We start from the raw sequence: 27,873 nt of genomic DNA on the forward strand, positions 1-27,873 counted from the left end.
GATATCTAATGAATTAACAATTTCGATAAAATTATCATGTTAAAAAGGTTGTCATGCACTGAGAAAGGGAACCGGTGTTGCCAGAGCATGCAGTTGCATTTTAAAAACGTGGATTGATATTAATGACATTCATTTTCCCTAATTTATATTATTTAATATTGAGCAACACAAAAGTGGAACAAATTCTCATTAGTTTGGTAATAATTTACTGTTTCCATTAGGGTTACCAACAGCAGTGTTGTGAGGGTACACGTTAGCAACCATCACGAAGGTAACAAAATACTAGTTTGCTCGAGGTGTTCTCAGGTATTTGATATCTTTTTCGGTAATTAGGCTGTCACCATGTGCTGTCCCTACTCCTTACTTTAGGTCCTGTTGCATACACTATTTTCAAGAAATATTTTGTAGCAGTGACTGACTTTAGTAATAAAAATTCTTTTATAGTCCTAAAAAAGGCATGTGTTTTGACTAACCATTTGAAAACTTTCTCTTCAGAATCAAACTTAAGATGATTTTGTTTTTAAAGGCGAGTTTTTGAAAGAAAAATAAGCGTAAGGTAAATTAAATGATTTTTAAATATTTCACAAACAAATGAAGATATTACTTATATTAAAAAGTTAAAGACAGTATGTAGTATAAAAAGTTATTCTTTTATTTTCATTAGTACACAAATAATAAAATATCACAATTGTTATCACAGATTGTATTAAATACAGCCTCCAGGGAAATGGACATACCTGTCAATTAATACAGTTAATTCTCATTTATATAACAAACTAATACAAAAAAAAACCTAAACACCCTTTTACCTACTATGTAAAGAAGCAAGTATAAAAGTGTTTGTAAAAACCCGTAGTAGATACATTAAATACTCACTAAATTCCATCAACTACCCTCGGTTGGGATAGTAGTAATTTAGTAAAGATTAACAAAAGAGATTGCCTGTTTAGATGACACTGGTAGAAAGTTGATTAATTTTCATTCTGGGATAAATATTCAGATTGATTTATTTTTCAAGAGCAAGAATAGAGTTTCCGACTCATAATTGAGGAATTTTATGTTTAAAATAATTACTATCTGGCTTGTGAAATTTTTTGTTATCTACTATAATACAAAAAAAATCTGACGATTACTACTTTTATTTCCTTAATATTTTGATGTTTTGTTTGCGTTGGATTAAAAAATAACCGTATATGTATACACAAAAATAATTTCTTCTTCTTGGTCATACCCTCATGGCTGAGGATCGTGACCACCTTTGAATTTTGTCATCTTTTGAGCGACCAAGACATTCCATCCATCTCGATCTTCGGCCTCTCTCTTACTTTATGTTCACAAAAATATATCTATCTTTCAAAAAAATCATATAGTGGTTTATTCATGTTGGCTTAACTCGCAAACTGCTGGTGGTATGTTGGCAGTACAAGGAGAATAATTCATATCAGAACTTTTTTGAGGTTATGGTTAAAATTATTTTTAAATCTTGAATGTCAAATCGATAAATATTGTTATTTACCTACATAATATAGATATGCAATGTTCATTGGAAAATATTGCTTATAACTGAATTTATTCAGTTTTTATGCTCTCCTGAACATTTTGCATAAATGTAGATAAGCAGTTTGCAAGTTAAGCCGACGACATGTTTGTTATGAAAACAAGGATCACAAAAACTGTCTCTAGGTTATTATTACTTGGCCCCGTATACTATAATTTATTTTTCTAACCCAGGGGTCGGCACTTTGTCAAGTGAGAAGAGCCAAATTGTCAAGGAAACAGGATAACAAAGGTACCAGAGAGCCGCATATATGTAATATACACACTATGTATATGGATTTTTAGGGGAATGAAGTTCAAGATTTTTTATTAAAAAAATTATAGAACGACGTCCATGCATCGCTTTTCAGAACTTTACCACATCTGACAAATAGCTACTTAATTTTAATTGAATACATGATTGTAAATTTTCATCCGTTATTCTGCTTCCAAGTTTATTGGTTCATAGATGAGAATGTTTGCTCGCATATATATAAAGGGCCAAAGATTGTGAGAATACCTAAACTGTTCTTCATTTTTTTCTATCTCATAAACTCATAAGTTATAAGGCTGCTTGAGATGAGGTGAAATTGGAGTTTATGTCTGAAGAGCTGCAAACATCTATGCAAAGAGCTGCTTATGCCGACCCCTGTTCTAACCGATCATCGCTTTCTTCACCCTAGTGCTGTGTAAAGAGCCACTTCAAAAAAGAATTATACTCTTCGTATGTGAGATGAATAATATGCAATTTCTTCTAGAAGCTGTATCTTATCACAGTATTCAGTTCAAAATCGAAAGACACATAATTTTGAGAAACAAAAAGTTGAATTACGAATTAAAAACAACATTCAACAATTCACAATATATCCAATTAAGATGTGAACATTCACAATAGACGAGTCATAGAAAATCTTTTAAAATATGACCTGAGACAGGCAGATAGTCCTGTTACATCTCTGTCTTTGGTACATATCTTTAAATTCAGCTTGCCTTCCTGAAAATGAAAAAAATATATATTAGATTGGATAAATTATTAGACTTATCAACTTTTACAGAAACAATAGATAATGGTTATATATATATTTTTTTTTTATATTTTATTATCTGAATACATGCATTTAAATTTTATTATTATAATGTACGTAACATTAAATTTATTCAAGAACGTGTTGTCAAAAGAATATAGTATTTACAAAAACAAAGTTTTCTTCCAGCAAAACTTTGCTTACGCATTTATACTGTTTTGACAATGGAAAATATTGTCAAATATTGTGTATTCGTTCGTCATTACTTATTTCCAAAATAAAATTTCTTCTCTTCTAAAATTATAACATTAAAAAAATATTCTTATTATAGACGTCTACTGCTTGCTAAAGGATATATTATGTAATTTGTCACTAACTATGTTTATAAGATTTAATTTGAACAGTAATGTTTATTGTAACAGAGTAACTAATCGGTCATTTTGACCAGTACAAAACGCCTGCCATTATAAATGCCTCCGTACAGTATCTCTTAAGGCTATTATTTGACAAAAACAGAGACAGAAATGTGGTCTGTCTGAAGGATACACAGATTTGGTTTTATATTCGAGACATATCCAAATTTTAAAAACTATTAATTTTTATGGAACATGAATATAATTACGGATATTTGAATCTATGTGAGATATTCAGTGTTTTCGCATATTAAAGACATTATTAAATTTACAAATAAGGGCCTAATGCATAGTAATAATTATTTCAATAAAAGGGCTCATGTGTTAGTCAACTGATTTTCAGACATTAGAAATAATGCATAATGATACATAGATGACGCCCCTGACAGCTAAATTCAATAAATATAGTTTTTAAAAAATATATTAGTTACAAAATTGTTTTTACTAATTATCTATGCAAATATGAAAGACTACTAGTATTAAAATGTCTTAATATATTATTTTAACAATTAAAACTAGATTAACATCTAGTGTACTCATACGTCAACTGACTGGTGATGCAAAACTTGTAATTTAAGAAATATTTCCCAAACACTAGAGACACTCGTCTCCACGGGTGGGGGTTTTTTTTAGTACCATTTTTCAATTTAAAAGCATTTTTAAAATTCACGTAACATAAAAAATGGGCCACAATCTTGTTTATGGAAAGTGACATTAATATGACATAAAACATCATCTATGCATCAGGCCCTGACTCGATCTTTTTCTGATAGATCCAATATTATTTTGACAAAGCCAAATAATTGATCTTATATGTCTCTAAACTAAGAATAATATGTATGGTTGTATGACATTACACAAATTTTGATTTGAATTTCATTGTCATACTTAGTACCTGTCTATTTGGAAGCCATTTTTATATTCTTTAGTATTGCAAGTATTACTTTCTTTCTCAATGGACAATATTCATTTTAATTTCAATGCCAACGTTAAAGTGTAATTTACAATTATTAATCTTTACAAAATAATCACTAGCAAGTTGATTTGAATTCATTCATTTTGGGTCGATATGTCGTTAACATACAAAACTTGAAATGCTTTGCTGTGTGGCTTGATAAACTAACGATTTCATAAGAAAAATTAAACAGAAACTTGTGTTAGATTGAAAATATTAAAAAAAACTATTTGCACTTTTTTAATTTCAATAATGTGCTTTGTGATAGTTTTAATGTCACGAAGACACTGATCCAAGGATGGAAGATCAAATTAATATATGCATCAGCGTTGCCGACATGGCGTTTTTCTTGCCAGATCTAGGATTTTTAAATAGGCACCAAGCTTGAAAAATATCTTGTATATGACCTAAAAGCCTAAAGTATAGTATTTTTTGACACTGCAAAAACCTTAAAATTTCTCATAAAAAAGCTAGAATATTACACCAAATTTGCTTGAAAATCAACATGCTGAACTTTTGTATATATCTTACGAATAATTTAATTTTTAATTTTAAATTCATAAATGAATTGTTCAATCTTTGTTGTGAAAACAATAATAATGTATAATAATTTAAACTTATTTTTTGAAAAGCCAGTTTCTACAATTTTTTTTTCTTTTTTAAAAATCTAGCCAAACAGCTTATTTTTATACCCTATATTTTTTATCAATGACAGTTGGCAACATTGAATGCATTATTTATTTAATTTTTCTCGGTTGTTAATAAAATAATTAATGCGTAATCTCTTAAATGGTAGATGATTGATTGTTTCATATTTAATCAAATTCTTGAATACAACAATAGCTAAGTATTGAAATTGTAAATAAATTTAAAAAATATGTATTTTGGATTTTCTTACGAATTTTTAAATATAAAAATTTAAACATATAAAATATTCTAGAAATTCATGTATATATTTTGCGATAATTATTATTTCATTGCTAATTCAAATTGTAAAGAAAATATTTTGTACCTATAATAATTTCATAAACTGTAATTTTATATATCAAAAATTATACATACATTGATGGTAGATATATCAAACATTCTAAAAAAATTTAAAAAAGATATATATATATATATAGTATATTTGGCCTATTTTATTAACTGATTATGAGAGAAATTTAATTTTCTGTAAAACTTTAAATTAATGTATCCGACTATCATAAATTCTTATCAGTCATTCGAAAAATATAGTTACGTTAATAAGAATTTAAAATAAGTTTAAATCAGTTAATTTCATTCATGGTAATGTACGGAATGTAAGAAATAATTTATATTTTTTTATGTTCTCTATTGACATAAAGACTGACTCTAAGAAATCTTGTTAAAAAATACCTCTCAGTTCAATTTGTCTGTCAACATTTTGTTATTCCTATTAATTAAATATGTTAGAGAGAAATATAATTTGTTTTCATTGAAAATAAATTTACGGGGAATTGTAGGTTTTTTAAGCTTAATCAGCTGGTTGTTTCTGCTAAGAATAGTTAATCATTTTTCATTTGGCGGGCAGATGTAAGATGCAGTAAACGTATTTATAACTTTATAAAAGGTTAATTACCATTAAAATAACGCTAATATTATCAATCAATATTCAAGATTAGGATGCTGTATATTAGAATTCAATATAAAATGAATTACTGAAACAAAAACCAATCTTCAAAAATAATACTGATTTGATCTTTTATTACCACTAAACACATCTTTAGAATAATTATCAATTTTCTTTGTAAAACATTCAAATATATTATGTGACAAAAATTCATCGGTTTTATCTCATATCTCAATAATATATTTAATTCATCCACCCGTCAAACAATATAATGGTAATAATGAATGAGTATCGTTGACATCCAAACGAAACAGAATACCCTAAAATTACTACTATGGAAATACCAAAATCGACATTTTTTTATAAAATCAATTCTGAAGTTCAAACAGTTCAGTAAACCATATTATGTACTTTTAAATTTGTGAAATATAACTCTGATATATTCTAAAATATTTTCATCATATAAATTATGACAAAGTTTTTGATTTTGGATACATACTATGAGGTTTAAAATTAACCAAAACTATTTGGATGCCAACGCGAGTTCATTATTTTATTTCCAATCATATATATTTATTTCGATTTTTTTTTTAGCGTTCAACTAATATTCATAATAATTGTAGGTACAATAATGGTTGTGGTTACTTACTCTCAGATGCGTCATATTTTCTTCTTAAATCCATAACAATGCGCTGAATTGCTTCAATTCAATAATACAATATATTACACATATATATTTTATATTATATTACGAAATATCTTCACTTCAAATAAAACTAGCCACTCTATTTTGTTTAAGACATAAAATACTTTCCAATATAAACGTTAAACTAACGAATTTTAGAATCATTCAATTTTGTTGTCTTAAACTAAATTTAATATATAGGCGTTGTATGAGCCTTTGTAATATGAAATATATTGAAAAGGATAAATACTACAAATTACAAAGTAAAAAAAATGTAATTTTGTAACAAAGTGCCAAAATTAGAAATATTATTTAAAATCCAATACTAATGAACTTTAGTTTTAGTTATAAGTGTTTCATGAATCTCATCAATATCATTTTCTGTTTAATAACTAACTTTAAATATTACTATGATTTTAAATATTGATTGCAATATATTCGCAAGTTCGTAAGCGAAATATTTTATTTTGTAAAACAAATGTTAACAATGTTTTCATCGGTCTTTGTAACATTTCTGTAAGACTCGGCAGCCTCCAACGATTTCCTGTAAATTTGGGTCACAAAATTATCGAAATTAAGAAATCTTTTTTTTGTATCGGGTATCTTTCCAATAAAATGAAATTTAACACTATTTTTTTTAAAACAAATCAATTCTTTTTGCTTTTAAATTAATCGTACTTAAGTTTGCAATTTCATTTAAATTAAACAGACTTATCTTTTTATCTTTATCTTTTTAGATACAAAAATACATCAGCATAATGTACTGAAAAGGGGTGGACAGCAATAATTGTATTTGTCAATGTAATGTCATACATGACACATTTATAAATACTCCATTTTCTTTTTACATTAGTGCTTTCGTGGTATACAAAAATTTTGATGTAACGCATCAGATATTTACCCGGTGATGTATATATCAAATCATTCAAAGGATGACTATGTACAGTCAAGAATATAATATTATGAACAATGTACACATGTTTTATTATAATATCATTGTAATGCAATATTTTGCATAAATATAGAAATGCTTGCAAGTATTTTTGAATTTAACGCAGATGTGATGTAAGTGATATCTATCAAGTGTCCCATGTCGCTTAAGCTAGTTTTGCACTTAACTATACACAACAAATAGTGATAGTAGGGTAAAAAAAGACAAATTGAATCTAAACGTATAAAAAAGCCTCCACGAATAAATAGAATAAAGGGAAATTAAGAAGAATACATTGCCAAATTAATTAAGGGTAATTTCAAAAGAAATTACGATACATACTCAGTAAGTTCAATTATAAAATATGTAATAAACCAAACTATGTTCTCTCGCAATAATGCATTTATAATTTATTCAAATGTTGGTATGTAACAAAAAAAATTACAAACTTTTCAAAATATTTAAGATATAATAATTGATATTATACTGTGTCCAGTATCTAACTCACAGAAACAATCTTCTCGAATGTAATATATTCATATCGACCGTGTTCAGGAAAAAGGGCGTAACCCACACAGATCAAATTTTACAGGAGAAGCAAAAAACGTTTTTTGAATGATTTTGGTTCAATATTAATAAAAAAAAAATAGGCACAGACATTGGGTGCATGATGATTTGGTGTAATATCTTTTCGATCTACTAATAATTAAAGAAGTTATTACAGAAAAATCAATAAAATTGAAAGTAAATGCTTTTTTCCTTAAATTAAAACTTAACTCTTTTACTCCCAGCTGATTTAGCCTAGCATATGCGAAAACTCCCAAGCGTTTTTTGACAACAAATCGTCGATTTAGTTTTTTTTAAATAACTAATTCTACACATGTTTTAAAAATTTGAAACTTTTTTTGTGTGTTCTCAATGGTGTATAAAGCAATAATAAGTAATAATATTGATAGTTTACATCAATAAAACAAAAGAAAAAAATAATGTATCAATATTTATTTAGAAATGAACGGATAAAACTATGTTTGAACAACAAAACAAGTGTGACAACATTTTTTTATTTATAATTGATATATCAAATTTTATAATATAATCTATCCTTATGTAGTAACAGAAAAAAAAATAAACATATTATTATTTCTCTATGAAATAGAATTTTTATAAAGTAATCAAAAAAAATCGTATAGTGTCAAGGTATTCAAGAATATTATTCAATTCACGAAATCGCAAGAGAATTCGATACAGTATCGACGACTAACTGATATGGAATGAAGTAATTTCAAAAAATAAGTCTCAAAGTACTAAATCATTTATAATAATATTTATATTCATGTATTTTTTCACCATCTTACCAAAAATACAGTGGCATCCATTGTTAGTTCAAAAATTACAAATTTCATTTTGTAATGTGATATATGAATCATAAAACAACTAAAAGAAATATCAGAATTTAAAATGTGTCATAAAAATGTTTTATTATTTTTATGACCCTCTTTGGTCTCAAGTTCGACAGCAGAGCAATTATGACTTGTGAGTTATTAGGGTATGGCATAATTATAAACAATGCCGACACTAAAATAAATGTTACTCACAATCAACACACAGTGAATATAATGCTTCGTCTACATGAACGAAATATGACGGGAAAAAATTTGGAATAAATCGTAAATTTGGTTCCAAACTTTCGGCCGATGGATCGGCCCAGATGGAGTTTTCGCATAGGTATGGTGGGCCGAAATATCGGCCCCGTGGGAGTAAAAGGGTTAATTAAAGCTCAATTAAAACCTGAATTTAGATAATAAATCGGCATTTGTGGAAGTATCCTTTGTACAGAACGTGAATTTAGTTGTATACATTGTTAATATAATATAATAAAAGGACTTTTAGAAAAATCGAGGGTTACGCCCTTTTTCTTAAATACACTCGATATACGTACAAAGAGTGTAAATACACTGTTATTTAATTTTCAGTATCAGATTGAATAGTCTGCCAAGATAATGTTGAAACTCAATTTTTACCCCACGAAACTATGGATTTTTTTTATAACAATTTATGTCATTTCATTGAGACATATGGATTTTAGTGTTGCAATAAGTATGAAAGGATTTTTCGCATTGGGTATTTCAATAATAATTTTTTTCAATATTTTTAAGTTCACAATTTTGAACAATTGTCATTTATTATTGAATAATCGATTTCCATTTATTTTACATCATATATATGTAATGAAAACATTGATATCAAAGAGATAATATTATGTAGCATATTATTAAATTTATTAACTTCATTAGGATTTTCTTGAATACACATATTATATTTATTACACACAAAGACACTATTTTTAATAACAATGAATTAATTAAAAAAAAAATTCTAAAGAAAGCAAACAATGTAATTAAACATTTATACTCCAGTGGAAACTATTATAGGGATTCAAAAAAACAAAATACCTACACAAATCAAGAGTAACCTTTTCTGGTATAAAAAATGGACACATTTTTTGATCAAAATGACTAAAGTTTGTTAAGAGTATAATGAAATACCATTACATCTTATTACATTAACATATTATGTCAACAAATTCTCTTAAAAAAATCAAATTAAAATTATATATATTACAGTATCAATAAGGTAAAATTTAGATGTCCATTTTTTATAATAAAGTAAAATATTCATTATGGTTCCTTGAAGAAATGTTACATCAGCGGCAGTCATCTCTTGAAGAACAAAGTGGAATTTTCAGGCCAATGTTGCTACATATCAAGGCAATAATATAATGCCTACCGTTCACATCATAATAATAAGATTGTAGGGCGGCATCACATCATTCGTAAAATAATTCACGTTGCCATAACATCGTAAGCTGTTGTGTTAATATATATATTTTTTATAATAATTGATCAAAAATGTATCTAGGTAGGTACATTAAAATTTTATAAGAAAAACTAATTATTTTCAGTTGTTTAAATTAAATAAAGTAACATAAGTACCCCGTATTTTGTATTTTATATCTAACATATTTTTACTGAGTTCTTCTGTGATATTGAATATTTTTACAATAATAGATTTATTGAAATAAAAAACTAAGAAAATCAACAATCATATAAAAAAAATTATGCCCTTTATAATTAAAATAGGTATATACATAAGTAAACCCGTTGGTGTGATTGAAATTTAAAAAATGAAAAAATCGATTGGCACATAGAGCTTTCTTCCACAAATGAAAACGTATATGACATGTTTTACTCAAAATGTAATAAAGAGGTAAAGTACAACTATGTATATATAAAAACAGTTTTACATTGTGTAAAGTTTATTGTGAATTCTTTATAATTGTTACATTTTATAGGTTAAAAGCACTATAGTAACTATTCAAATAATATTCATTATGGACTAATGAAATACAAACAGATTCAAGATTCTTAAATCATTTTTTTTCTTGATTAAATGTTTATTATTCTATTTCAAACGAACACTCGTGTCAAGTGTACTTAAGATCTAAGACAAAGTACTTCAATATCAAAAACCACACAACAACCATTTTTGACACTTTCAATATCAAAAACCCTATAACAACCATTTTTGAGATTCTAATGCCAATCTGTTCTATTGGTTAGATGTTTACTTCAACACCACTCGAAATAAAAAGTTATCAAAAATTTTACAATCAAAACAAAAAGTATATCGCACCGTGAGTGTAAAACCATAGCAAGTGCAAATTTTTCAATTTCGAGATTTAAATGCAGAACAACTGCAAAAGTCATAAACTTGATAATGTAAAATTGAAGTTACTGCAAACTTAAAAATTTTCATTAAAAAAGACAGATATTTGGGTTTTACAATACAAAGATTTACTTCCATTGTTAATGTAAAACCATAGTATCTGCAAATGATTATCCATGACTAATTGTGAAACCCGAGCATCAGACGCATTCTTTTGGTGAATGCAATGTGGCATTGTTTTTATTATTGTGATAGCAGGCAATTATTGAAATGATTCAGTGTTAAGACTTTGATAACGCATCCAGACGTATTCTACAACACATTATTGTTTCATTTGATTCAAGTAATGTAGTGCAGTGTATTTTGTTTTTATCAAATATAAGTTTAAGGATTCGAATGATGGTGGAGTTAGCTTTAAAAGCTGAAAAACTTCTAAAAAGGTAAGACTTTGTGATAAATATTATACTAAAATGATATACAAAACTAACCTTAATATTATTATTGTTATGAAACTTATTATTATCGACTTATCTTATGTACCTATGTATTTATTTTATGCACCTACAATAATAAACTCTTTCAATTAACACAACAGTATATCAATCAGATCTATGATATTTTTGTTTTTGCAATGTTACAGATTTTCAAAAATGTGACAAGTACATTTCCTGATGCTGAAGAACCCATGTTGGATATAGATAAAGATGCTGCTGGTTTGCAAGAGGAACAATACCCATTATAATATAGGCTTTTTTCAACCAAACAAGGACCTATGTGACTTTTGTGAAAAATATAAAAATTGCAGTAGCGAAGAGAAAAATATAATTCAAGTTAAATAATATATGACATTCATCAAAAAAATAAACAATTATCGAGAACACAGAAGGCGAAAGACGAATAAAATAGTATGTTGCTATAATCTGCAGGCCGTATTATCAACACCAAATGCCCAGATATCAGTGCTATATTATAAAACAAAGCTTTCAACCTATAATTTTACCATCTTACACACATTAATAATAAAAATGGTTACTGTTTTGTTTAGCATGAAGGGACTACAAACAAAGGGGCCAATGCAATTGGTTCTTGTGTTGTAAAATTTTTGGAAGATAAATCAATTGGGAAGGAAGTCATTTTTTATTCGGATAATTGTGCCGGACAGAATAAAAATAAATTTATTACAGCAATGTATTTATACGCCCTCCAGGATTTTAATATCCCAAAAATCACACACAACTTTTTGGTCGTAGGACACACCTAGAACGAGGGTGACTCTATAACACTCTTGCATAGAGAAACAAAAAAATGTCAGGTCCAATTTATATACCAATACAGTGGATTCCAGTGATTCACTGGAAATTGGCACTGACGAGATTTTTGATTTTCACAAGTTAGCAAATGAAATGGGCAATAATTTTCAACTCAACGAAAATAGTAAAAAGGTTAGTTGGGTAGACATTTGCGTTATTGAAGTGAGGAAAAACAATCCTTATTGCCTGTTCTATAAAAATAAGTATGAAACAGAAGTGTTTGATGTAATAAATATTAGAAAACGTCAGGGCGGACGTCAATCAGTACAACCTCAACTACACAAAGCATTTATAAAACCACCTCGGATCTCCGAAGCAAAATTAAATGACTTGATTTCCCTATGTTCATCAAAAGTGATACCAGAAATACACCATAATTTTTATAAAAAAAACTTTCATCTACACATTTAAATACAGATTCAGATAATAATTGACGTCGATAAAATTAATTATAAAAACATTACAATTATTGTAATTTGCTATTTTTATTTTGGTTTAAAATTGTATGCATCTATTTTAATAAATTATAGTTAGTAAGCTTAAAATATCAAAATATTATAGGTAAATATCATTCTTGATTTATTTAATAATAATATAATATATTATATTATAATGGTATTACCAAAGTTCCCAATAAAAATCTTACTGCAATTCAGGTAACTGCGAAATATCAACATTTTCTATGCATCATGAAAGTGTAAAACCATAGCAACTGCTAAAACTTGTAATCTTGATGGATTTATATGAAAAAAAATAAAATTAATAAAAGAACATGTCATAATGTATACATACACCAAATATTATTGTTTTATTTTAGAAACTCTATTTATCCTGACCAAATGAAAACTTCAAACCCTTATATCTCCAAACTATGTAATTTGCACATACGTTGGTTTTACACTCACGGTGCGATATAAATCCTAATAATGTTTTGTCATTTTTATGGATATATATGCCTTTTGATACCGAAGTACATTTGTTTATGTTTCCTTATTGTACTGTTATTTGACAACGAACCTACGTAAGGTTGTGGTCCGTTTCTTTCGTCCGATTATCCAAAAAATCAAAATTGATTTTAATGACATTTACCGTACCGTTTATCTGAAAATTAAGATCTTATTGTTTAATACAATAATTAAAAATAGTTATACAGAAGAAAAAAATATTAAAATCATGTGACTTTACCGCTATAAACATTGTAGTCACGTACACCTAGATGGGTTAGGTTAGGTTACATATTTTTTTATCGTAATAATGTAGACTACATTTTATATTGTAGCTGCAAGTTATTACAGAAATCATTTTTTTCTTAATTATTTATAATCCTAAAACCATGTCTACTCAATTTCATTATAAATAATTATGGTCCACTTTACTTATAAAATTTATTTACAATAGGTAAATAAAATGAAAATGTCAGTAGTAGTTTGAAATCGTAATGATGTGATGATATAACATAATATTATCATACACAATAAGGCAATATATTTAAAGCAAAACCCATGGATAGCATGGCAAATTCTTCAAAATTACACGGCAATTAATAACTTCAATAGAAAGTTTTACCAATTATATTGAGGGTGATCAGTCAAAAAGGCGTTAGGTACATTATGGCAAAAATTAGTTATTTGAGATGTAAGATTATTCAGAATATCAGCGTCCAAGTGTCAGCAGGAATTATTCCGTATTCCGTGATGAAATGACAACTAGTTTTTGACAGTGAAGTTATGGTAAAGATTACTGAGTTTACTACATTTCAGAGTTTGTATGAAAATTAGTGCTGTATTCCCAGATTTCCATCTTTTGTCTCATTCTAATATCTTTAGGTTTCATCTCTATTATAAGAAGGTACATAAATTCTTCAATATCCCTAGACAAAACCAATAAAATCCTTTTTTCAAATTGTTTTCCTATAATTGGCACTAACGTACTTTTGACTTGATAATGTCGATATTTTACTACATGTTTGGTGAAAATGAAAGTAAACGCGTATTAACAAAAGATAATTTTGTACAATAACCATTGATATCCTATGAAACTAAATATGTCTGTATTCTAAAGATTATTACAAAAAGATTAAAAATAAAAATAACTATTTTTTATAGTTGTGTAAATATAATTAATCTCTCTTCCAGGCTTTAGAGTATTTTTTTTTAATATTAATACTATTCTACTAGGTTTTTAAATTATTTGCATCTTTGAATGAATTTTAATTGTGTTTCTGATGAATGAACTTGATAAATCGTATAGCCGAAACACCGAAGACATAATACTGCAAAGGATTAAATGTACATATATACAATTGATGAGAAAAGATAGGACATCATAATGACACAGATATCTCTTTCCTTTCCTATAAAAATTACCGATTGTTCATGCTTAGCTCCCTGATATATCGTAAATTCTTAATTGACAACCTATTTATGTTACTAATGTATTGTCTTTGTCTGACAGAATCTTCACTTCATCCATGGATGAAGTGAAGTGAAGTGAAGCTGTCCATAAAAATACAACCTAACCATTTACGATATTGGTAAATCAATTGGAATGATCGATATGTAATTAATTAATAACTCACCATGATCTCTACAACTCTGGACATTCTAGTAGTAACCTTGAGGTTGCGTATCCAGATATTCAGGCTTCGATGCGTAGCTTGCAGTAGTTGCGTACCCTTGCGTATCTATCACAAAGTAAACGTACAAAAAATTTACATCTTTTGACATAATCGGACAAGCAGCTTATACGTACATATAAACCAGACCTGGGAACTGAAACGGAACAAAATCCATTGTAATTTTACACACTTGAACCAGATGTAATGGTTTTGCAGTAGCTCTGATAGATATAAATATCGATTATGATCGAGACATTTCTAGGGGTTGGATGGAAAGACTTTATGTCAAGAAATACGGTTTTGACCGTACAGCAAAAACCTGAAAAGCGACATTCTTTTAGTGGCGTGTAGAACTTGTTGCCGTTTTGGATTTTGACTGTTTGATTTATTGCCGTATGGTCAAAACCGTATTAATGTGAAGCGAGCGTCACGCAACAAGCTTAAAATTTACAGGTTGTTTTTCAATCTGCTTTTGTTCGCGAGAATTAAATGGTTTGAGCGAGGGGCTCTGAAAACTATCATTCCGTGGGGGACTATAATGTGCTTTACTTTGGAGCAGAAATGCTACGTAATTTCAATTAGCTAATTTATTTAAACATATTGTCATTAGGGTTGCTGTCATTTTTTAGAATAAAGCCTGGACATTTGACCGCCTTCGAAACTGTATGATGAAATTGGAAGTCTATCTTCGTCAGCGCCATTGGGTGCTTATATGATGCATTTTTTAAAATTATTATTATTATTATTATTATTTATTATTAAACTGGCGCTAGGGGCCGTTCAGGTCCATGGCCGACTGCACAACGTTTCTCCAGGAATCTCTGTCCAGCGCTCTCTCTTCCCAGTTGACTATCCCCAGCCTTTCCGCATCCCTTTGAATCAGTAATTTGAATTACTGATTCAAAAAACCAATAAGGGCCAAACACACGGCAACGGAGACCGCATTGCAGCAACGCAAGGCCTTACTGTAAATGTATCCAATTGGAATCAAGCAAGACTATTACAATTCGATACATTTGGAATCAAGTAAAAACCTGCGTTGAAGCCGCATTGTCAGGTGTCTTGTAGCCCTTAGATTCTATACATTTGTCTAAAAGCACATCATAGCACACACAAAATCAAATGTTTTTTGAAAAACCTTATATGAGTCGCTTAGAATCATAACTCACATATTGCAATTTTTTCGTTTTTTAGTTAAATATGCCAAGTGATTTTAAATGAATTAATCTATATACCGAAAAATAGTTGAGTATTAAAAGTCAATTTAAGCCATGTGAAAATTGTTAACAAAGTTCATTGTTGGTGTAATATGTCGTATATTTCAAAGAATAGAGTTTTGTCACCAACGCCTTCCTAACCAATCGGGGAGCTCTATTTCTCATAGTATGCTGTATGTCTGCAACGTTAGGAGTATTAGGTATATATATTAAAAAAAAAAAAAGTTATTCGACTCTCTCACTAATTAATATTCTAGGGAGTTCAATACTGTTCTTCTAATTACAAAAAATAGTGCTCTGTTGGTTTTTAGCGATTATCTCAAAACTTGATATTTGGAATATGTGAGTTATGATTCTAAGCGACTCATATGTATTACAAACAAATGTAATCATGTAAATTATCTACTTCTGAAAAGAAGGGAGAAAAAACTCACCCGACACTTATTTTTAAAAAATTCATTGAAATGTAGCAACACCGGATGGATGACAGTTTGTTTCATTCTGTTCAAATTGTGATGATCAGGTGTTTACACTACTCTTGCTGTGATCACAAAAAAATACCTATGAAAAAGTTAATTTGTTGACAGATCCTGTTTTAGGAATTATTAAATTGCATCGACATTGTGACACTTCTGTGTGTAAGTTGTTTTGCCTTGTGACTAAATAATATATCTATGTCCATATAAATACTGTAACAGTGGAACCCCAATAAGAGTTTTGTGCTTCTATGTTGTTGTTGTCAAATAGTGACTCTGAAAACTGAAAACATTGTTGTTTCAAGAGAAAAGGAACCTTCTCGAAAAGGTCAAAGAACACGTTGATATATGCTCCAAACCAATTTGTATCTAAAAAAAAAAAAAAAACGTTTACCTTTCAAAAATGTAAAATCGGGGTTTCACTGTAAGTACAAAGAATTTATTAGTCATCCAAAACCCAGAGTGAAATCCGGAAATGTAATAGAATTTCTATAGTTACTTACCATAGGTGTACTGCGTGGGAGGCGGCTGCTGGTAGACGGGAGCGGCTGTATACTGCGGCACCTGCGCGTAATGCTGAGCTGCCGGCTGTTGGTCATAACTGACAACGGGTGCAGAGTATTGAGGTTCTTGGTGGTACACTGGTGCCGGTTCTGGTATAGCATACTGCGAACTATAACGATTAAATTGTTTAGCTTCATTCAGTTTATTAATTATTATCCATCTAGTCAATTAAGAGCTACTCATTTGACTCGTGCATGCTATTTATACTCCCATATGGCTGAGAGACTTGGTATCTTATCAAGGCTCAAACGTGTCAAGGTAGACTGGAAAGACCGTGTTACATACATACAGTCGAGTTTGTGAGCCGATACATCGGTCCTTGGTGATGGATGTGATTACGAAAAAACGCTTCATGTGGTAACATAATAAAAAATTTGTGTGATGACAATAAAACCGGTGTGGGTGTTGCTTACACGATACTTAAGAGTCCCCATACTGTGAATGTGGTGATATTCAGACCACAAAGCGCTTCATGGAGTCATGCAACATAATATCGTCGGTGTTTTGTAAAAAGGGCGAATTAACCAAAATGCTATTTTACAGGATTTTTTACTTTTGACATTCATTTGTTAAGCGCATACATAAGTGAAACGGCAAATAATTTTCAACGATAGGTGGGACGAAATTTCGCATCGTCGCCAAACGCCGAGCGGCATTCGAGGTGAGAGCACGTCGATTTTTTTTGTGATGGCATCGTATGAATATATTCTTATATTGTGTGATGACTAAAAAAAGTTATGCCTGTACTCAAAAAAGCAAACATGTCAATGAATATATTATTATTATTACTAATATAACAATAAACGTAACACTAAACGGACGCATGTTGAACTTTTATGACAAATTATGTTTCGTTCGGCACACGTCATTAGCACAATCCACGCGTCGCATAGTTACGATCTTTTTAGTCCATGCCTCAGCTGAGGAATAGCCTTAAGGTGACGCATCAGTGAAACGCCAAATAATTTTCAACTGTAGGCGCGACGAAATTTTGGACTCGCTGCCATTCAGTGAGAGAATGTCGAGCCAGAAACATGTCACTTTGCTGCGTGATGGCGACGGGTCAATTAATTCTAAAATCGTGTAAAGATGACTAAAAACGTTACCCATTTACTTTAAAAAGAAAACATGTCCATGAATATATTATTATTGTTACTAATAGAACAATGAACAGAACATAAAATGGACGTATGTTGGATTTATATGACAAATAATATTTCGTTTGACAGGCGTCATTTGCACCCGCGACCCGCAATCCGCGCATCGCCTAGCAACGATCTTTTTAGACCGTGCCTCAACTAATGCATGGCCTTAATTACCTGTGGATGATTATTAATGTCTAACAAGTTAACAGTAAAGGTTAGAAAGAATACTGTCCTTATAATAGGCATTATAATATTTTAAAAAGCCTAATATGTCACATTTTCGCTTTTTATTCGTAATACAAAATGGATATTCGGCCTTACGATTATCATTTTTAAGTAATTTCTTTTATTTTGTTAACTGTCAATTCATGGTGGAACTGCATTGTATTGTTATTTTTATTTAATAAAACGCAATTTTTTTTGTGGTACTTATTCCACTTTTAATTAATATATTAGGACCGGTTTCGTCCGCCTCAGTGGGACATTTTCAATATATTGTACTGAGTTGAAAATGTCCCACTGAGGCGGACGAAACCGGTCCTAATATATTAATTAAAAGTGGAATAAGTACTACAAAAAAAATTGCGTTTTATTAAATAAAAATAACAATACATTTTTAAGTACTTTCCTGTGGAGATACAAATTAGCCATTTTTACACAATAAAGTTAGTGAGGTACATATTGTTTTTTCATGAAAATCTCGATTTCGCCAAAATGGTTGATTCGCCCTTTTTAAAAAACACCGACGATATATGCCTTCCTATTGAAGCTATTACATAATATGTGGATTAATCCTTGCCAGTTTCATTGTGACCTATTATATGATTTTGTTTTCTAATGTATTTATTTTTCTATTTGAAGAAAATGTTACAAATTTATTTTTTTTACAATCGCCATATGATGATCATATATTATATTATAGTATGGATTAAAAAATAGCGTTACTTTGTGCTTGTCATAATATTATGATGTTGGAACGTGATGGACTGAAGCAAGTAATTTGTAGTTGAATTCTTTAGGATCTTTAGATACTAACCCATAATCTGAGGCTTCATGGGAGTACGAGTGATGGGTGATCTGCGCGGGTGGCGGCTGGACAGCGGAGTACCCTTGGTGTGGGGGTTGTTGCTGCTGCTGCTGAACTCCATACGAGCTCACGGCCTGCGTCACCGCGCCGCCGTATTGCACGGGAGGGGCATACCCATTGTTACCCACCGGATAAGTGTTACTGCAACACAATATTCTGTTATATGGGGTACTATGCATATTGAGATGAATAAAATATTTACAAAACTTATAGGTTAATTCAAAAAATTAAGCGTTATTTTAGATTCACCAAAACTGTTAATTCCATAAATAATAATTATTACACCCATTTCATGAAGGTGCCAAATCTGTGTAGTTTTAACTTCAAGTGGTATAAGCAGGGAACTCAGAAATAATGGGAACTGAAATACATAACGGGTAAGGCGATAGCAGGTAACCGACTCGAGTAAGGAAGAATCCGGGTTAAACTTACACACGTGTCAAGAATACGTTTTATGTCGAATACTCAAAACTGCTCTCGGTTTATGCATTTACGCTCATTTAATGTTGGTGTATTACACACACTATTGCACGTGCATAATGCGTGCTTCATTTTCGTAGGACACTCACACATTAAAAACCCGGCATCAACATGCGGCGTATTGAATATAGCCTATCGGTATTCTATTTATTATCTGTTCTGTGGGTATAAATCAAAGAATTTTGAAGGCAGATTGTACATGTGGTTGTATTGGTACATGACAAGTTCATTATTTTCTTCTCATATCGGCAACCCCAAAAACAAAATGGTGGCACTTGTTCTGACTTGAAGACTGTTGATTTATTTACATAACCTAAATATTATGCAATTCTCAGTGATTTATATGATTATTCGTCTTAAAAATAATGGTCAATGAATTGCTTTAGGCTTGTCTGCATAAAATTGATGAGGAAATATCTTTCCACGGGTATTTATAGCTTAATTTTAATGTCCGCTTTGATACGGCAATATGTGAGATCCGTGAAATGTCAAATTGAAGTCGAATTTAATAATACACTATCCAATCCTACGAATTTAAGTATTCAAGGCTTGGCAATACTTTCGCATCACGGTGAATCTGAAATTATAGTGGATTGTCATAGTAAAAGTGTGAAGTTTTCTTCAGATGCGAACAATGCGAAGTCACTTGAAGCAAACTTAATCAGTAGACCAGAGGACCTTTATTTGTTTCAATTTCATAGATTTAGGCTCCATCTTTGAAGAAGATTTTTCAACATCTATGGTATAAATGTTATGATAATTTCTCATTGATTGTTGTCTGATTTGTCAGATAGCTCCTTCTGCAAGTATCCTATATTAATTAAGCAATATAAAACTTTATCGCAAACAGTTCCATACCAATAAACCGAACCTCATTGGCTGCAAACTAACCAATACCAATGAATAGGCGGCTCTCGTGGTGCAGTGGGTAAGGCGCTCGCCTTCCACCCGAGAGTTCCTGGGTTCGATTCCCGGTCATGACAAAAACATTTATGTGTTTTTCTCAAAGCCTGGGTGTTTGTGATTGTTCAAATTACTAACAACCACCTTGTACGAAAAAGCAAGGACATGGTTATTAATAATTCTAAAAAAAAAAAAAAAAAATACCAATGAATAATCCAGATTGTTTTAGGAAATGTGAAAAAATATGTACCGTAAAACGGGGTGAATAGGAATAGTTCCCGGTAAAAAGATTCAGAGTAGTGCAATTGCCAAAATGCTATCGTTTGCATTCCAATATGTATGTTATTTGACAGATAATTTATTTTTCTGCCTTTTGGAAACTCCGATAGGACAGGAAACTTGACCGTTTGTTATTCACCAGACGTGAAAAAGTTTGTTGCGTTTCGCATGTTTTGCAGGTCTGAAAAACTTTGTCGAACGTGGCTATGTCCAAGAATGAACTCAACACAGTTAAATAGGTACATAGTTTTGTTTCAGCTAATCCACTGATTAAAGAAATAATACAGTTTCTGTTTTCTAAATAAATATTTCTTTATTTAATTATGTGTTTTAATAAAATTTGCAGTTTTTCACTCCCCGTTCCTATTGACCCCGTTTCGCTGGTGAATAGGAACAGACCATAATTTTGGGGGAAAATCGATTGCGAGTGAATATTGAGTGTTCCCATTTACCAAACCATACTGCTGAATCACAGACACAAGTTTTGGGAAGCGAATTTAGCTTTTCAGTCATACAGCATGGGGTTTAAATTGAATTTGAAATCTGAGAACGTTCCTATTCACCCCGTTTTACGGTACTATCGGAATGATAAATCAAAGGGTAAAATATTTACCTGGGGGCGTACTGCGGAGCTTGTTGAGCCTGATACGGGTCAATTGGCGGAGGTGCTGTGTCATATGTCTGGTACGCTGGATAACTGTGACAATAAAATTAATTAAATTATTACATAGTCATAAACTGCTTGGCTGAGCCGAAAGCGATTTTCATTAATGGTGAGAAAATAGAGCAGGTGATAACTACGTCTATCTTTAACAACAAATGTCTACTGATGATGGTAAGAATTATGAGATTGCTCATAAAACCAAACTGGTCCAGAGCACATTAAGTGCCTGAATAGTAGTATCTTCAAGTGTGACTACTCATTGTGTCTAAAGCGAAGTGTTCAGACAATGTATGCTTGTGAAACATGGAGCCTTAATGTGAGCAAAATTTAATAGTAACTCAAAGTGGCATAAAGCATAAATACAACTACTGTACAAATGCAGTCATATAGTGGTACCGGGGGGCACTAAATGACCACATGGTCGTGTTGTATATATTACATGTTATAATCTCAAGGTCGATTCTTTCCCAAACAATAAAAATGCTGAAAGAATTCGAATTTTTTTTTATTATAAAATATGATTTTCTTTCGTTAATTGGGAAGACTAATAAAATTTTAAGTGTTGTCCATGGTTAATAAATAACCATGTAATTCTGTGGGCAAAAGGAGGGCGATAAGTTTTAAAAGTCGAAAAATGAGTTAAAGATGGCAAATGACCCATAATAAACACATGCACAAATGTGAAAAAGGATAAGTCAAATCAACACATCTGAATTACTAAATTCAATACAGAAACATTGGAGTTCCCATACAAAATGGTCTAAACATTAATCTTCTTTTCGCTGTCCTGAAAAGTAAAGATTTTTAAGACTTAACGCCTTCTTCCTTTCACACACAGAATTAACATGTCAACTCCACTTGTATGCACGATGTATGCCGAATGGATACTATCAAGGTGACCAAACTCACATATGAAATATTTTAGAAGGGAGTTCTTTGAAACAACCTACGTTAAGTATTTATTATTTGTACATATAAATCGCGAGTGGAGAACTACAAGGTTCTAAGTGTTTGTCCTTGGAGAAACAAAAGTAACAACGAGGCAGCTTAGAATACTACTTCATTGTTGGGTTTGTATTTTCAAGGACGAACACTTAGAACCTTGTAGTATTAGGCTCGCGAAATGTATACATCATATTATTTTAGTAGGACTATTGACAAAAATAATGATGCATAAATGTGTCTATATAAATAATAAATAACTGAAATAGGATATTTCAAAGAACACTTCTGCAAAATATTTCAAATGCGAGTTAGAATAGTTCTGCATTCAGCTGACGCAATTATTGTCCCTTTAGCTTAAAGCAATGCTACAACACAGATATACGAATGTGATAAGACAGTGGCGAAGAGTGGCTTTTGGAAGTAGGTAAACTAAGGGGATCATCACTAAAAAGATATACATCATAGTTCCTAAGTAGTTACTTGACAGTCATACTTTTGGGACTTACTGTAATAATAATATGATATTACTACTAATGGTTTTTTTTTGTATCACCATGAGAGATCCTGAGAGGATCATATGGGTCACCATAGGATGGAGGTTGTATTAACGGATTTTTGTTTTTATCGAAATGGGTGTTAGTCACTTGCTCAACCTATTAGGTCCATACTCTGACTCCAAATAGAAAAACAACACAGGACCCATAACATTATAAGTTTTTTTAAATATTAATAACCATGCCCTTGCTTTTTCGTACAAGGTGGTTGGGTGGGTTAGTTGCATTGATGTGGGGCTAATCTTTATGGCCAGGATTAAATATTTTATGTAGTAGTTAAGTTGACATGTTATCGTGGGCGTGATAAATAGGTATTGGGTTCTGTGGTCAAGTATGTGTTATTAAGAGCGTACTTCAGTGAAATGGCAAATAATTTTCAACAGCAGGTGCGACGAAATTTCGCACCTGTCGCCAATCGGAGACCGACAGTCGAGATGTGCGCACGTCGATTTGTTTTGTCATGGTGTCGGATGAATATATTCTTAAATCGTGCAAAGATGACTAAAAAACTTTACGTATGTACTTGAAAAAGGAAACATGTCAATGAATATACTATTATTGTTAGTAATATAACAATAAACATAACATTAAATGGACGCATGTTGAATTTTTATGACAAATTATATTTGCACAATCCGCGCATCGCCTAGCCATGATCTTTTTAGACCATGCCTCAACTGAAGTATAGCAATAAGGCAGGCTCCAAATGCCTACTAAGAAATCTTCGCCACTGAGATGAGTTAAAGTTGAACTTACTTGGGTTGCTGTTGTTGTGGGGCGTATCCGTTGGCAGGGGGCATCTGCGTGTGGTGCTGAACAGGCGGCTGCTGATTCTGATGATGCATTGGCTGTGATTGCCTCCTGTAGCCCCCATCATGCTGCCCTTGCCCGCCGCCCCCGCCGTGCTGTCCATGACCCCCGCCCCCACCGTGCTGTCCTTGTCCCCCGCCCCCGCTGTTCATGTTATTATTTCTGTGCTGCTGCTGCTGTTGATAAGGGGGTGGCCCGCTTCTCTGGTTGTTGTTGTTATTATTCTGATTGTAATGTTGTTGATTATTGTTATGGGGGCCTCCCTGCTGGGGCGGTCTGTTGATATCTCGCCGTGGCCTCTTCGCCATGTGCCCCTGGTTGTGACTGTGACCCATGTCCCGTTTGGGGGGTATATTCGTCCTCTGCATTATTGGTATCGCTGACTCCACAATCGGAGCAGGCGTAGGTTTCGGCGGTGGATTATTAGGAACCGGTGCGGGTGGCTGTTGCTTGTTCACCAGCGGCTTATTGACCGGTTCATTGTTTTGCGGTTGGTTCGTTTTGGGTGGCGGCGCCGACTGATTCTGTTGCGGTTGTGGCATTTTGTTGGCATTATTTCGTTGCTGGTCGGGCGGTCCGCGTGGCATGTTGTTATGCATGCCACCCCTATTCATGCCCCGAGGGACAAAGTCACCTCTTCCGCGAGGTGGTCGGTTTCCTCGGAAGTTTCCTGAGGGATTCCTCGGCATGAAACCGCCTCCAGTTCCCCCACCTCTCTGATCACCTGTTAGAAAGAATTTTTTATTAAAAAATGGTACAGCCAAACAGAGATAAATCATTGTATAAAACTTTTGAAGATATAAAGCAACGTAGCCATTTTAGTGATTGTTTTATTTATTTATTATTATTTTATTTTATTACACCTGTGAGTGAAAAAATGAAGCTCAGGTGAATACTATATTTCCATAGTGTCCATTAGTCGCTTGAAGTACACAGTGTCCATCCATGATGACGTTAAACTATGTTAACTAACCGTTAAATAGGGTCCCATACAACTAATTCAGTTATGTAACATACGTAAATGTTTATGAATACAAAATTCTGACGCAGTAAAATTGCATTTTTCAAAGCTACCGATGACATATTTTGATCGTATGTTACGTGAATGATTATTTAGGAAAATACATAATTTAAACTCTGCTCAATTTTCGCCAGTGAGCTATTGAAATTTCATCAATTTAATGCGTCTTGTCATTGGTGTGTATGTATTCATCAGTAGTAATATTGTATTATCTTCTAATTTCCCGTAAGTATACCTGAGAAGTGTGCTCTTTTTCTCTGATCTTCACAGCCTACCCCTTTCCAAAAATCATCCTTTGCCACTGATACATACCTATTCATTTAGAATTGCAGCTGTAGGTACCTAACTAAGATTTCCTTTTTCTGAGAAATTCATTTTACTTAATTGATTGTAATATTTTATTTTAATTCTTAGCGAGTTTATGTATGTCAGCCTTATTTGTATCTGACACATCTTAAATTGTCTTGCATGAGCCGTTTATGATTGAATAAATAAAGTTGTCATTCTAGTTTCCCATGCAAGTAAGCAACATCGCCAAAAAATATCTAATTGTAGGTTAATTAATGCAGCAAAATAATGAACATACGATTCTGTGGCGGCCCCCTTGTCTCGATGGTTGGCACCGGGTGCGGTCCAGGCCCCAGAGGTCCAGGAGGGAAACCTCCTCTCCCCCGGTAGCCGCCTCCTCTGAATGGGGGTCTGGGAGGTCCACCTGGAAAGCCTCGCATTGGCGGAGGTCCCATTCGGGGCCGCATTCCCATGCCCATACCCATTCCTCTGAAAGACAAATGACAAAAAAAAATTAAACCGTGACGTGTATGTAATACCATTTCTTCTTCCTGTGTGCAATAAGTAGACGGGACTGATTTGTACGTTGTATATAATTGTAATTGATTACTTTTAATATTGCTCCTGTCATATCCACATCTCTTATGTCTAGTTCAAACCAAGATACATCTGTACTTGTACAATGTTTTCCATCCGTAGCGAAATACAAAATATGGTCATTTATATAAAAAAAATTGGTAATCCTGCGTTATAAGCGTTACCAATTTTCCTACTTTGAGCGCGCTTTGATCAATAGTGTATTTACCTCATTGCAAGAGTATGCAAAACATCAGGGCATAACTTTCACGAAGAGCCTTAAATCTCAGTCCGATAGTTAATAATGAAATTTTTAACACATTGACTGCTGACTAGATAATTAATTTTTAATTACCACATTTAAATAGCATGCTAATTACATCGAATGGCCACCTTAATCGTTACGCATTTGGCGCGTCTTTAGCATCCAATGTATTGAACAAGGCACGATAACTCCACATCACAGCACACACAAACTACAAAAATCGGTTGCACAGTTATAATGCACAAGTACCAATTTTTTAATGTTCTTATAGAAATATTTATACTGTTTTTATAGAATGTTCTATTTGTGCACAAATAGACATATCTTGGTCTGAAATATCATGCAGCTCCTTCTTGCTGCTTTTTTCATTACCCACCCAAAACATCAAACCTTTTTATTAAATATTTTTCTAAAAATGGTACAACTGACGTTCTTCCCAATTCCTCGCAATAGTGTGGCGAAAAGGGGTTTGAGGTACTACAGAAATATATTCAAATTGTGAAAGCTATATGCTCCACATTAAGGCAGGCGCAAGAAAATAATAATAAATAAGTACTGAAAATGTTGTAACAAGCTTTATAATTTTGTTTTATGTTCACCTTCCTCTGCCATCAAATCCTCCGCGCCTCATTCCGCCCATCCCTGGAGGCCCTCTGGGACGCATTCCTCTCGGTCCATTCCCGTCCATCATATTGTCAACTTAATCAATTCAATTGTATTGTCAATAATCTCTTGATCCTCCAATGTCTGGAATCAAACAAATAAAAAACATCTAGATTCTGAGCAATTCATAACCCGCCTACCATCACGGGACGTCACTGGTCAGGTTAGGTTGGTAGTCTAAATTCATGCAATTGGCAAACAGTAATGTTATATATTATTCCATTATCAAAAATATGATACGGGGAAGTAATCTTGTATGTTCAAGCCTTGGAGAAACCTTTTGCAATTGCCGAATGAAGAAACGTTGGAATCCAATATGATTGCCGGCAAAATACGCATAATTTATTCGCATGAAATAGGTACACACAAATTGAAGAGACATACCATATCGATATACTCTTTAAACCGGCTTTAAACCTATTGGAAGGAAATATAAACACTTTAAACACGAAGCTTTGAAATTTCTAGATGATTTAATTAACAAAATACATACAAAATAATACGGATTACAAAGAAAATAATAAATTGTCAACTGACATTGTATATTGGTTAAGTCAGATTACAGCATTTTGTACAGGCGAAGTTTATTAAATAAAATAACATGGGGGACAATACCTTGGCACGTTCACTTTATAAAAAATCACTAGGCTTTATTGATACCTAAAAACTCAATATAAATCTTATATATTTACATTACACAGTAAATAAATTTACACTTGGATTAATTCACACTAGACAGGATTTGACGGCAACCACATTACAAAAGTTAATATGGCGGCCAAAAGCGTTGTTTGATTTCGAAGGTTGTTAGAAATGGCATTTCGTAGCTAGTACCTACGGTGTAAAAATAAAACAGTAATCGTACAATTTTATTTATAATTACTGCTTGCTGTATATTATAACATTGATCATTATGAATGATAAAATACCAAATATATTTAAAATTCAATGAGTTGACTCTTTGTTTATCTTTTTTTTATGTTATATGTTATGGATAGGAATAATGAAATTGAGATAGGGTTTGCTCTTCCTTCTTCGCGTGAGGTGTTATTCTACTAATTTAATTTCCTTTTTCTTGTCGTTGGTCATTCCTCCCTACTGGTCATACCAGCACGTTCATTTTTTATATAGGGGTTTGGGACTCCTT

The 27,873-nt window shown here is 31.7% G+C and overlaps 1 protein-coding gene across 2 annotated transcripts; it reads right to left on the reverse strand.

Moving 5' to 3' along the window:
• Positions 1–631: 631 nt before the first annotated feature.
• On the reverse strand, positions 632–27,512 carry LOC147069019 (uncharacterized). 2 transcript variants are annotated; one of them, XM_085951250.1, is made up of 9 exons: positions 27,342–27,512; positions 26,663–26,810; positions 25,521–25,711; positions 23,860–24,637; positions 21,554–21,637; positions 19,228–19,419; positions 16,986–17,155; positions 14,751–14,855; positions 632–2,530 (listed from the first exon to the last, which is right to left on the reverse strand). In XM_085951250.1, the coding sequence occupies exons 2-8, from the start codon at positions 26,752–26,754 to the stop codon at positions 14,776–14,778; spliced, it is 1,587 nt and encodes a 528-aa protein (XP_085807376.1). In that variant the 5' UTR covers positions 26,755–26,810; positions 27,342–27,512; the 3' UTR covers positions 632–2,530; positions 14,751–14,775. The 2 variants fall into 2 exon arrangements, with proteins under 2 accessions (XP_085807376.1, XP_085807375.1); XM_085951249.1 differs by lacking the exon at positions 632–2,530 and adding an exon at positions 13,134–13,273.
• Between the last annotated feature and the right edge of the window lie 361 nt (positions 27,513–27,873).

This window comes from Rhyacophila brunnea, unplaced genomic scaffold (genome assembly GCF_057557595.1).
Source record: "Rhyacophila brunnea isolate RB1 unplaced genomic scaffold, BYU_Rbru_1.0 scaffold_24, whole genome shotgun sequence".
Lineage (NCBI taxonomy): Eukaryota > Metazoa > Arthropoda > Insecta > Trichoptera > Rhyacophilidae > Rhyacophila > Rhyacophila brunnea.

Excerpts from the sequence above, each read along its gene's own strand:
- LOC147069019 (XM_085951250.1), bottom strand. The coding sequence starts at position 26,754 with ATGATGGACGGGAATGGACCGAGAGGAATGCGTCCCAGAGGGCCTCCA. Across the intron at positions 21,638-23,859 it reads CCACAACAACAGCAACCCAA|TTATCCAGCGTACCAGACAT; the intron begins GTAAGTTCAACT and ends TTATTGTCACAG. Across the intron at positions 19,420-21,553 it reads GCTCCGCAGTACGCCCCCAG|TAACACTTATCCGGTGGGTA; the intron begins GTAAATATTTTA and ends ATTGTGTTGCAG.